Genomic DNA, 14,005 nt, shown 5'->3' on the forward strand with positions numbered 1-14,005 from the left:
AGTGGTCTATGCAAATATACTTATTTCATCAGTCTGCTGCTGTTATGTGTCACCTCATAAAGCAGTTTGGCCACTATTTTTCTCTCTTTTAACAAGCTACAGTTATCAGCACTGAGCTGGATAAACACAGTTTTGAGTTACGAAGTTAACTTCTCTTCAGACTTAAATTCTAATTCAGACATTAAGACTCTATCTTGTAGCCTAGGATACAGTTTTCTTAATTCACAAACTGAAACCAAAAGTTGCACGTTATGCAGAGATAAGTTTAAAATGTCTCTATTCATATCAAATTTTAATTAACAGAAAATTGAGACAATATCTAAACTAAACCATCATGGTAATTACCACAAAAACTAAAAATTACTTTATACAAATATGAAGGGACAGTCTTTTGAGTTAGTTAAGCCATTACTGTTATAAATTAAGCACCTGACTTCAAAGTGTCAAAGGCAAAAAACAGTTCTAAGGCTTCATAATTAAAAATTAAGAAAAAAATCTAAATATGGCTAACTCTAGGGCCTAAATCTAAGCAGTAACATTCTGAAAGACTTTTAAAGAGAATTTATAATTAAGAGTCTTATTCAAGCTAATGGAGATAATGTAATATAATCAAAAACTCAAAAACTATAGTTCAACGTGCAGCATCTGGTAATAATGGCATACCTTTTCTTTCTGTTTTCTGTGCAGGGACAGAAGATGTGGGTGTAGGCAGTTTTGATAAAGTAGATGCTCCATTAGCATCAAATGATTTCTTTGGCTGGTGATCAGACTGTAGCGTAAATGGACTAGAAGGAAGAGTGCTTGGGGTAGCAGTTGGATGAACCACTGGTTTGATGGGGTGCTGTACTGGCGTAGAACTACTGTGAGTCTCTGCTCTTGGCAGTCTGTAGTCTCTGTCATTGTGTCTGCTTGTTTGAGACAAAATATTCTGTGGGAGCAAACTACTGGCATCACTGGAATGCTTGTCTTCCACTTTAGTTCACAGTTCGAAAAAAGAGATGTTGGAATGACAGAAGGGGGGGAAGAAAAAAGATTACGTTAGAATCCTGTCTTTAACATCAGCTAATTTAGCAACATATTTGTATCTTGTTATAAAACTGCAAGCCCAGTTAGTACCTGCAGTTTCACCACCAGCACAGAAATATCCAAATACTGAAAGAGGATTTTTAGTTCAACTCAAAGTAATCTATACTCAGATTTCAAATGGGCTACTGATTTAGGAGGATTCTTTAGAACCACACCACAGTTCAAACAAAACAATGAAAAAATACATCAATATACGGAGCTGTAACATTTTACTCAAATTAAAATTTTTCCAAGTATTTTAAAAATATCAAAAGGAAATGGTCCATTCTTACAAAATATGGACCATGGATTCCAATAACTGAATTATCCACAGTGGTTCAACTGCAAAGGAGTATTAGCTTTACTAGCCTGATTTCTCATAATACTCAAGTAGCTAACTGAAAGTAGTTTGTGCTGGGGCTTATATGACCTCATTTTGGGATGGCTGAAATTTATGATGAACTGTGTAAGTAAAACAGTTCATATTTTTGATAATGCTAACAATTATCAGTTAGTTGTAACCTCAAGTTACAGAAAATGCTAGCTGAAAACAGAAAGCCTATCTGGCAGCACAGTCAAAAAATCTACTTGCTATTACCATTTACATTAAAAACATCCTCTTCCAATTTAAAGTCACAGAGAAATATTTAAACCTCAAGTATTTCTGCTTCCAAAAAGAGTATAAGGAAAATTTCAGTAATCATGATAAAATTTGTATTTATCAAAATCTCTAGCCAAAACTGTAATAATCTAATCATTAACTAAAAATTAGACAACTTTCAAGTAGAGAAACATCTTAAGATTCAAAAGCACATACGTAATAATAGTATTACCAAAGGATGCCCTCCCTGTTGAGTATTTTAAGTTTTTTCCACAATTTCATGGTTCCTCCGAGTCTAGAGACCAAGACAGCACAAAGAAGGAACTATGCTTAAACTACAAGTCCAAAGCCTTCAGTGCACAGCTCCCACGTTATACTAAACAAAATGTACTGGATACCGCCAAAAAACTTGTTATATAAAAACACAAGTCTTCTGACTTAATAAATGAAATTCAGTATTATAAATTGCACATATACTAACAACAGGAAAAAAATGAACAAATAGATCGAACTATCACAGAATACAAACATCTGTTGCATGATATTAACTCTTCGGTAAACTAACCATTTGCATGCACAAGAAACTTATATTCTACAAGTTCTTCCTGAAAAGAATACTGCTACAACACAAACTTTTAGGGATCGATAAAACAGAAATAATACCATACCAGGCCCAACTGCCACAAATCCTGTCCCCTGACTACCAAAAACTTTTACTCCCTGCACACCACAAAAAATCCCTCTCAGTTGTGTATGACTAGAGTCAAAGAATATCAAGTGTACTCAGATAAAAATTAAAGCTGATACTATTTCAAACACTTGTAAGCTCTGGGGGAGAAAAATGGCAGCTGCATTACAGGAACTAAGGAAGCTGTAGCTGCAACAGCTTTCCATGATTCACAACTCTAGACGACAACAGTTAATGCAGTGACTCTACCTGCACACCCCCCACAATAAAGACATTTAGCAAATGTCTGGAGACATTTTTGGTTGTCATGATTAGGAGAGGGGAGGGGTGCTATTGGCCTCTAACATGTAGAGGCCAGGTTTGGACCTCTACATCCTATGTCACAGGATGGCAACCCTCAACACAGCACCACCTAAAGCAAAATGTCATTAGTGCTACTGTTGAGAAACCCTTCTTTAAGCACAGAACAATCATTCTATGAGGCACAAATTAAAGATCGTGAAAATAATCTAGTAGCAGTAATACCAAACCAAAAATTTTACCCATAAAGTTTTCGATGTCAAGTTCTGGGTAACATTATTTTCTATAGAGCAAAAAATAACTTTTCTACGTTTACCTCTTTACATATAAAATCTTTCAGCAACACCCCCCTACCCACCCACACACCTTTTATTGGCAGTTACAAACTACAAAGCTTTAGGTCTTACCCAATATGATGTATTGGACACATGGAAAACTCTGCCAACACTTTTTGGATAGAAAAGGCTAAGCACTTAAATGGCTTAATGACTTCATTACTACCATGCTTAAGTGTTTAGTAAGTATTTAACTCAGTTGACCAATTAAGGAAAAATAAAAGGAAATATAGCTAAGATTTTTCTTAAGTATTACTTAAAACTGAAAAAGTGAGACACATGACTGTAGTTCAACACACACAGACCTACTGATTTGTCACTTGCACTTCTAGGAATTTGGCTAAGGAGTAGTAAGTGGGCAAAGATAGAAATCCTAGTACTGCTGACAGTAGGAAAAGGTTGGAAACCACTCAAGTATCCAGGAATAGAGGATCATTTATAAATGAGGGCACATTTAACAACAAAAAAAGGAAAGCCACGCAATCTAACACATATGGATTTCTATACTGATAGAGAAACATTTCCTTGAAATACTACTGAAAAGAAAAGGTTAAAGACAATAACATATAATCCCATTTTTGATGTAAAACACATACATACATTTTATACAGATTTATATATACACAGGAAAAAGTGTATCTCCCCAAATGCTCCTGGCTCATGGAATTTAGGAAGTTTCCTCTTATTTTTTAGTAACAAACGTGACTCACTTTTGAAATTATAAAGAAAAAGGAAAAGGAACACCTTCATTTTTGAAAGAAAAAGATATGCACACAATTTACTTAAAAACCCATCTCTGATTTTATTTCCTTAAAGATGGTTTAGCAAAAAGACAAAAAAATACTATTTTCATTTCCATCAATATTTCCATCAGATCTTTAATTACTTCCTTCATTTACTCTACCTCAAAGGAGAAGAGACTTAAATGATAGGATATTTTGGAAAGAATAAAGGAGACACACTATGCTCTTCTTTTTTTCTCTCTGGGAACCATCACCCACTAAATTAGAGGCATGGCTCAATACCCAAGTGATTAGTTTTACATCCATTTGCCACTCCTCCATACCCCCTAATATCCCTCTGCAGTTTGTTCAGGAGGACCACAAGCTGGGTGCTATTTTTTTTTACCTGGAGCGGAAAATCTTTACCTCATTTCTGACTGTTTGCCAGAAATCACAATTACTTAAAATATTAAGTAAAATGGAACTAGAACCCAAGTCTTCTGTCTCAAAATACAATAGTTTTACTTTCTTCACTTCAGTACTTTAAGTCATTGTTTTCTAAGAATTAAGCACAATTTCACTAATATAAAAAATTAAATATTCCAAGGAATATATCGTAAACATTCAGTGCTGAAGAACTGTGTTAATTTATGATCTGTTTCATCTTGGGAGTTTTTTCTGTCAAAGAATCAGTATCCCCTGCTGAGACCAAATACATCCCCTACTTAAGTTATAGGAGGAAGATTCAAATGCCTAATTCCATAAATTCCCTGAACGCATCTTTTTAAAAATTCTTCTCAATGTTCCAACATCTGATGAAGAGCCTAAGAATTCTACGGTGGCAATTAAATTCTATTCTAGGCAAGGGAAGTCATGGGTAATAGAATACGCTTAGTAAAACTTCACATACAAATTTAATTTGAATTAAGAAATAAATATATGTTACTCATTGTGGCCCACTCAAACAAAATCTGACCTCAAAAACCATTAAGGTATGCCCGCAGCATGGAAACGTTATCTAGATCTATGATCATGATAAAAAAAGTTTCTCACTGATAAACGTAAAACACCAACAGACACTCTGATGTCACTATCTGTATGTGACTATAATTCAATTATTAGACTGAAAGATTCAGTGCGTTCTGGAAGGGATTTCTCTGTCCAGTTTAATAGAACACAATTCAGGAAAAGGGGGGGAAATAAACCAAACAACTCCTGTTTTTAAAAAGTCCACAATTTTGGTAGAAATTTTATTTTCTACCAATCCACCTGCATTATAGCCATTTTGAGTAGTGATGAATACTATGTGTACTATTCCTCTGTGCACCCTTTTCCTTTTCAGGAAACAAAATGGTAAAGGTTAGGAAGACGTATCCAACATAAAAGAAACCTGTTTCTATTATTTTACTTTACATATGTAAACATCTATGAATATAGATACAAATATATGAACTACAGGAGTGAATCAAACATCATGTTGTCTCAAAGAAAAAAATTAATACTTACTTCCACTGGCAAACCCACTAGTGGCTGTTGCCTGCATCACCTCCCTTCTGTAATCCCTATCTTTTGGGAAGCTATTAACTGCCATCTTGTTTGCTTCTTTTTGTCTCTGTTCTCTAAAAATAAACATAGGTAAACCCATAAAAATTACATCAAGTACAATGAGTTTACATGTAACTTTCTGGTTAAATGCTCAATAAAATGGTATATGGAAAATAAAAGAACTGAACACAGCCATAATATCAAGTATTAATCCTACATATATGAAGGATACATATTATTATACTTTAAGAATTATGAAGATTTCTACTACAAATTATAAGGAAGATGCAGTAAGTATAGGCTGACCTAAAATCTCAAATATGTTGATGGTTTACAAGGTCCTTATAGACAGGTGCTTAACTGTCAAGTTTTTGTTTGTTTTTTAAGTAAAAAGTAATTACAGAAAACCGGTACAATTAATGACGAGTTTCGCTGTTAAGAAATCTAAACTCAGAATGTTCTAAGATGTTAAGCTGTAAAATCAAGAGTAAGAAATATTTTTTAATGAGTAAGAGCAAATACCTTTCAAGCCACTCTTTTGGTTTTTCCCACTGTGAAACTTCTGTTCGACAATTGTAGTAGTATTTTTTCCCAGAAGAGCTAATATGCTCAGACCAGTCATCTGCAGAATCATAAGGCTTAAAAATACATTTTTAAAAATTAGAAAATATTAGTACTATTTAATCACTTGATATGAAACATCAAGAAGGTCAATGGTTTTCAAAGCACACATAAGGGAAAAGACCATTAAATAATAACACCCAGATCTAGAATGTAATTATCTTTGTATGTATCTTAGGAGACCTTAGTCTATGAACACCTTAAAAAAGAACAGTGGAAAATCCTGTAAAATATGAAATTAAACAGAAGATATATATTTATTAGGCACAAAATGAAAAATGTGAAATTAACATCTTGACTTCAGAAAAGCATTCCTGAAGTTCTCCATTGTAATAATTTTATTTGCTGAAATCCAGTCACATGGCAATGGGGAGGAGGGGTTTAAAAAACCCCCAGACAACTGACTGATTTGATGACATGACAGTACATCAGTTCTAAACTCACTATGCACAACAGTACTCATATATAGTATTAACAGAGAACAATCTGCCTGTATTTACTGTTACTTAGTGGGGGTAAAAAAAAAAAAAAAAAAAAAAAACACGATGTTAATAAAACCATGAACACAAAGCTAATTAAAAGTGTAGTATCTGTTTCACCAGCAAAATCCATGAGGCGGGGCCAGTGTTATCTAGACCTTTTCTTCTCACATGCTACATGGGTCAGCGTCATCACTCATTTCTCTGTAACAAAAACCAGCCTTTCAAAAACTCTCAGCTACATTCTCTTTAGGTATTTTATAAGAACTGGAAAATTATAAAGAAATTAGAAAAATCTGAAAGAAGGCCCAATTTCCATGGTACTGATCTAAAAAGTGTAAAGTTTAAGTGCACTAGGCCCAGGAAATCTGGTAGAATTCCAAGTACACTTCCGGATGGATTTGACTATTTTCTCAAATGAGCTTGAAATGATGTTCTACTTTGGTAGTCTACACCTCTTCTGGGCTCAAGCTTGAGGAAAGAAAACTCTCATGCCCTGCTGACTCGGCTTTAGTTTTACCAAGTAAGAAACAGCCTACAGAATGTATCAGTTTGCTATAGGTCACAAAACTAACTGGTGATAGACCGTAAGGATCAAAACATCTAGGTTTCAGGGGGCGCCTGGGTGGCTCAGTGGGTTTAAGCCTCTGCCTTCAGCTCAGGTCATGATCCCAGGGTCCTGGGATCAAGCCCCGCATCTCGGGCTCTCTGCTCAGCAGGGAGCCTGCTTCCCCCTCTCTCTCTGTCTTCCTCTCTGCCTACTTGTGATCTCTGTCAAGTAAATAAATAAAATCTTAAAAAAAAAAAAAAATCTAGGTTTCAGGATGCCCATTATTTCCAACAAATCAATACCAATTCTCAAAATGCTACAATAATTTAAGGGTAGATGAAAAGATATTGCAGATTCCTAAATGCAGATGCCACATTTATGCTCTTGGGATTATACCTCAAAATAATGCAGCAACCGGTAATCAGCCCTGTGCATCCAAAACCCTCGTATCAGGGGCAAGTTAATCCTCAATGCTTCTAGTTTTCAGAAATAGGCTACAACCAAGTTGTAGAAACCCAATCACAGAAAGTCAAACTCAAAAAGTTCTCTTTCACCACTCACCACTCCTTGTACCTAAATTATTATATAAACTGAACATTTCTATGGATGTATCTGAAAGATTTGGTTTCCTTGGAAAGTGGTTTTATGGGACTGATTACTAGTTTGGTCTGAAGAAGTAGAGTAAGATTTGAGGCAGGTGGACAGAGGACATCAGAGTAGGGCAGAGTGGTATATACCAGAGCTCTTCAAAGTGATGGTTCTGTGCCTTGTTCTGAAGAAGGTAAGGAGCAGGCATCAAAATATATACTGACATACTCTTTCCCTCATCAAGAGTCCCACTTTAAGAAAAAAAAATTTTTCAGCTCAAGTAAACAGTGTATTATTTGACAATGGTTCATTTACATCCTGGCATAACCTCCACAACAGTTAAAAGTTCACAGACCAGAAACTTCAACGGTATGGGTCTATGACACTGCACTGATTTTGCCCACCAAATCTCAGATTAGTACAAGTTAATGTCTTACTTACAAAATGTGTTTCAGGGTATAGCACTAAAATAACATACCAGTAACTTTAGCTTATCTTCTCACCCCACTTCCATCTACCACACAAAAAAGGTAAGGGGGGCAGGGAACCCTTTCAGTAATGGGGAATTTTTCAAAATGCTGATGTGCAACAGGTGTTACTGCTTTTCTTCATTATGTATTTTCAACTTTATTGGAAGATATAGTTGACAAAATTAAAGACACTTAGTGTATGCTATGATGTTTTGACACTGTGAAAGGATTTCACCTATCTGGTTCACTAACACATCCATCACCACCTCACAGATTTTGTGAAAACATTCTGAACTTTTCACTCTCAGCCCATTTCAATCACACAATATGGTGTTACCAACTATCATCACTATGTTAGACATTAGATCTTGTTATTAAATTTGAGTAAAAAAAGGAGTATTTACAACTAAGAACTAAACCCCCAAAAGGCCTGCAAACACTTCAAATATTCTGAATTAGGCTTGATGTATTTGCCAACATAAGCATTAAGTCAACAGTTTTCCCAGTGTTGTCCAGGAACCCTTGAAGGACCTCAAAATCATTTCAAAAGATCAAAACTATTTTCGTAATACTACTACAAATGATTTTGTCTTTTTCTTCCTCATTCTATCACAAGAACGGAGTGGAATTTCCCCAGATGCTGTGAAAGGAGATTTGTTATCACGGAAGACTGAATGCACAGCACTTGTGAAGTTCTAGGTATCGCCTATGAAGATATTAAAGAGATACTCCACATCTTTTTGTTTTACAAAGTTATTATTTTACATTATTATTTTAACAGTTATTATTTTACAAAGTATTTTTTCATAAAAACATTACATATGCTAACATGTAAAGGGTTTACAAATTTTTAAAAATTTACAAATCTTTGTAAAATTATTTTTCAAGGTGTTTTATAAAGATTTTGAGTGAGTGATTGAGATTGTAAGAGCACAAGCACCCAAAACACACAAGCAAGGGTGAGGAGCAGAGGGAGAAACAAGCTCCCCACTTAGCACCGGACCACGACACAGGGCTTGATCCCAGGACCCTAGAGTCAAAGGCAGATGTTTAACCAACTGAGTCACCCGAGTGGCCCTCATATTTATCAAGGCTTATTTAAAAAAAAAAAAAAAACATTTTATTTATTTGACTGAGACGAACGGGGGGTGGGGGGAAGTAGGGGAAATGGGAGAGGAAGAAGCAGGCTTCTTACTGAGCAGGGAGCCCAGTGCAGGGCTCGAACCCAGGACCCTGAGAGCTGAAGCTGAAGAGAGAGGCTTAATAACTTTGGCTTAATGACTGAGCCACCCAGGTGCTTCCCCCAAGGTATAATTTTTAAATATGGAAAATACGGATAAAAGATGAACAAAAGCTCTCAATTTTTATGAATGTAAACAGAGGTCTCAAGATGAAAAAGTATGAAAATGACTGCTCTGGAAGAACAGTACTAATAAACAGTTATGGCGGTAACCATCTGCTCTCCTTCAGTTCAAAATGTCTTTTAGGTGTGCTTTTCTCCTGAAAAAAGTGTATCCCCTTCTGCTCTCTCTCTTAAAATACAGAATCCTACTACTTCTTCCCCATGGGAAACATTGGAAAAGGAATTGTTAATCCTGGAATTAACTTTTTAAATTATAGAATTAAAATGGTTACTGGTTAATCCTGGAATTAATTTTTAATAAGGAGCCCCTTTGCTGACTAACAATATCACCATCAAAGATGGCAATTATTTTAACAAAGAATTTCATGGAGTCCTAAGAGTGCTCTGATTAATTTCTGATTTTTTAAAATTAAGTGGAGTATCTTCAGAGGCAAAGATTGGTTACAGAAATAAATCTTGAGAGCCTCAAGCTGAAAAGCTCCAAACAGGAAAGATATTTATGTGGTAACAAGTAGAGCTGGACTATAAATGCCAAGTCAACTGAGACTGACGTACCTCCCAGCAAATCAAGACTGGAGACTATGTAGAAGGGGAAGATACCTGTTACGTGTTTAAATGGGAATAAATTATTTTTTCTAAATGAAGCAATTCAGAGGTCTCTTAAAAATCACAAATATGCATAACTAACCTAAAACAAGGCTTGTTAAGTCCTGTTATATTTAGATTAGGGAGGAGGAGGCATTCAAAAAGCTTTTCCTAAATAGTTATCATGGGCTAGGCTCTGCGTTAAACCACAATGAATGTGAAATCTTAATACTGAGAAAAGAAGGCAACTTCAACTCGACTATCAACAGCTGATAAATATAAATCACCCATACAACCAAATGTCTGTGTAGATGTTAACTAGGTAATATTGTTACTGATCTTTCAAAGACAAGATTTAAAACCTGAAAACCTCAAAGAGGAAAAAAGAACTACTTTTTTAAAAAGTTATTCCATATTTTAACCTAGATTAAAATGTGTTGACCTAAGTTCTCTAATTTTCACCTGTTCTTTTATTCTTTCATTATGAAAGTATCAGATAAAAAACTAATTATGTTTTACTTACTACTCAAAAACTTCCATTAAACATGATTTAAAGACAAAAAGTTTGTAAGCAATCTGCAGAAAAGTTCAAAAGCTAACTTTTCAGTTAAGATTAAATTTGTAGTTTATAAAATAATATATGCATCATGCCCACTGGGCACATCATAAGAAGACCACTACTTGGGAGATTAATTATATACCTACAGCTGCAATTTACAGAAAGGGAAATCCTGATTCTTAAAACATATAATACTTAATCCATTCAGGTAACAGTCTTCAGCTTCCACCCACAAAACGAAATCCCCTGACACCATTTATGATTTGGGTAGATCAAGCTTATCTGCCCATTATTTACTCTTTCTGATTTTACCACGTTTAACCCATGTCTTAGAAATCAATCAACCAGAATTAGTTCTCCGTGAATTAAGATTTTTCTTAAGTCAAAACAACGTCCACATGGCCTGCCACTCCAACTATCAGCAGACAAATACCAATTTGGGATTGTGAGTGATAAATGGAGCTCTTTGTTAGTGTTTGTTACTTTGTAAATTAATGGGGCCACCTTCCACAAAAACAGATTCATTCTAAAATCCTGAATATACACCTTATTGTGTAACTCATGCCAAAGAGTTTGATGATAACACCTGTTAAGGCTTACCAAGCTGTTGTCTCAGCCTCAATACCACTGCCTTCTATACTGATCTGTGATACTAGGGCGAATTGCATCATTTATTCAGCTAGCTACCAGTTAGATTCTGCCAATAGTAGGCACTGAAGACCGAAAGGCATGAGAAGCCTAGCAGCCACAGATATCTCCGATTTCCAGCTCTCTGCCATCTGCCAGAACTAGCTTCATCATACACTGTACCACTCAGAGGTCCTATCACCAGTTCTGCAAGGCTCCTCCTCTAAGCTATTAGGTTCTAATAACCACAACCTCCTCCTATTGGACTCCAGCTCTAAGGCTGAAAGTATGGGTGTATCACCTCCATGTTCCTTTTTGGTTTTTTTCAGTCCTCAATAACATACACTATCTGCCTAGCCAATCCTGGATATAAAATTCTCTGTGCTGCCAAATTTTCTGTGCTAAAATAGCTAGCATGTTTTGTTTTCCTACCTAGACCCTGACTGATACAGTATTTAAAACTATTCTATATTTATCTTTATGAAAATGCTATCATTTATGTCTACATTTCCTCTGAAAATGTACTACCCACACTGCTTCAATAAGGGAGAAGAAATAATAAATCCCAAAGACCTTTCAATGTTGATTAAGGTATGATGATCACCCAAATATCCAAGGCAGAATCTGCTGAATTCAACCTACACTTTTATAGCCTTCTAGTGGCTCCTTCCTGGTCTTTTCCATGCTACTCTCTGACACAATTTTTAAAATCCCAAGTAGGAGGTTACTTCACCAATTATATCCTTCAGTAGTTCTGCACTGCCTTTATATAAAATTCATATTCCTTGGTAAGATATGCAATTTTGGGGGTGCTAGTTTCCACTTATCTCTGTAACCTGAGCTCTTACCATTCTTTCACACTTTTAAAACCTTTGCAGTTCTCCAAAACGCTACGTTATTTCACACTTCTAGGTCTTTGCAGATGCTGCTCCCTTTGCATACCACATGAATTCACCTAGCTGCTATATTCAATCCGCTGGGGAGTGTTACTTGTACTTTAATACTTTCCTCTCATCCAAGACGGTGTTACCCTTCTGAGTGTTCCCAATGCAACTCTAACAGGCACTGTTTTAACTGTTTACTCTTCTATTTTCACCACAGGTCCAAAAGTTCCTCTGAGATGGGCCACATTTTCTTAGTACTATACGTCTCTCCAATTTGGCATATACTTGGCAAGTTGAAAACTTAAACTTTTGTTGAATGAATGTATTAAAACTTTCATTTGAACCATGACTTTAAAAAAAAAAAAATCAAAGCTGAGTTACTTCAGTTTAGAAATACCTAAAATTCCTGACTTTCATTGCCTTGAAGACAGGAATTCTCACATCATTAGTATTTAGTAGGGTGTATAATACACAGCAGATGTTCTGAATATATGTTTTAAGAAATGTATACACTTTCCTAAAGGAGAACAAGGTAAACCACTTTAACTACATAAGTTTCACAATCCATAGTTCTTTTTATCTCAGACACTGCAATAGTCATATTTTGCTCTGTATAGAAAAGTTATGAAAAAATACCAGTTATCTCCTGACTATTCTCAGTTCTACGAAGCTTAGCTCATTACTTCAAATACATTGAAAAAAGGTCAACTTCAGATTAAACAAGACTTGGTGGAGGAGTTTTGGGGGGCGTTTTTGAGGGAGGAGGGTAATAAACACAAACACACACAATCCCCTCCAAAACCAAAATTGGGCACGTTTATATACTCACTGTATCTGAAGTTTTGCTTGGATTATTGCTTGGATTAGAAGAATGTGAATTTGAACTATGAAGAGCACTGTGGTTGTGTGAATTTTCTTGTGGAGAGTAACTGGTCCCTGCAAAGAAACAAAGACCAAAGTGAATTATAAGTTGTATTTCATGTTTAATTTCAACTGCTTTCTATCATACTACAGATTATTGTGTATCCCTAAAATCATTTTACATAAGCATCTGGAATATATACATATTCATACTTCTTACTTATAAAGTATTTGTGAGCCTACAAAAGATGTGGCTTAAAGAGCATATAGCTTGCATGGCTGACAGCCTATGGAAAAATGTTATGTATATCACATGAGCAAAACCTCATCGGTATCATTTCTTGCAATTTTTTAAAAATAAGAGATTTATTAGGGAAAGACAGAAACACAATATAAAGAAAAAAAGCACAAAAATTCAGTGATACAGAACTAAAAGTCACAAATATCCAGTATGTTTTTACAATTATTTTTCAATTTCTTAAAGAGACTCTGCAACTTGATTTTAAATAGTTTTGTCAATATTTCAAATAAAACAGTATTAAGAAAGTTAAGTCCTAGGGAAGGTATCTGATGAAGATGGTATCATCTAAGTCTCCTAATAATAGGACCAACTCTAAGAATTGCTTAAAAGTAATTCGTGAGCCTTGTGAATAATCCACACATCTCAAAGACCATCAGGAATGATAGTGTTTATTGTCTTAAGAAAAGCCAAGGTATAAAAATAGACTTGCAAAAACACCGATTCAAGTTCAAAGAAGGTTCACCACAAAGTCTAACTGCTATTACAATTTCTTAACTGTATTTCAATTTCATTACATTTTTCCCCAGCAACAACATAACCATAATTCACCTTAAAAATTAACAAACAAACTTGGGGACGCCTGGGTGGCTCAGTGGGTTAAAAATTAACAAACAGACTACACTGGCAATGGTAAGAAGTCTACACTGTAATGAACAAAATGTGGGAAGAATAATATAAATGACTGAGAATTAACTATTTCAGTCAGCAGGGTAAACTAAGTAGGTAAGAAAAGTGAAATGGGACAGACAGAGCGGACTTTACAGTTTCAGATACCCAAGTGGAAATGTCAGTAGACCTACAGAGCATTAGGAATTCAGAAGTGATTGGCAAGTCTCCTCCATTAGAAGTCAAAGGGAGGGA

General features: G+C 35.3%; 1 protein-coding gene across 10 annotated transcripts in view; it reads right to left on the reverse strand.

Moving 5' to 3' along the window:
• WAC (WW domain containing adaptor with coiled-coil) overlaps positions 1 to 14,005 on the reverse strand; it is an 86,486-nt gene that overhangs the window by 27,998 nt on the left and 44,483 nt on the right. For 8 of the 10 annotated variants that reach the window (XM_059404106.1, XM_059404109.1, XM_059404104.1 and 5 more), the window contains exons 4-7: positions 12,812 to 12,918; positions 5,779 to 5,894; positions 5,218 to 5,330; positions 664 to 972 (exon numbers count right to left, since the gene is read on the reverse strand). In XM_059404106.1, coding sequence (XP_059260089.1) covers positions 664 to 972; positions 5,218 to 5,330; positions 5,779 to 5,894; positions 12,812 to 12,918 — 645 coding nt within the window. The remainder of the gene's footprint in view (positions 1 to 663; positions 973 to 5,217; positions 5,331 to 5,778; positions 5,895 to 12,811; positions 12,919 to 14,005) is intronic. The other 2 variants (XM_059404107.1, XM_059404108.1) reach the window with 1 other exon arrangement.

Source organism: Mustela nigripes, chromosome 6 (assembly GCF_022355385.1).
Source record: "Mustela nigripes isolate SB6536 chromosome 6, MUSNIG.SB6536, whole genome shotgun sequence".
NCBI classification, from domain to species: domain Eukaryota; kingdom Metazoa; phylum Chordata; class Mammalia; order Carnivora; family Mustelidae; genus Mustela; species Mustela nigripes.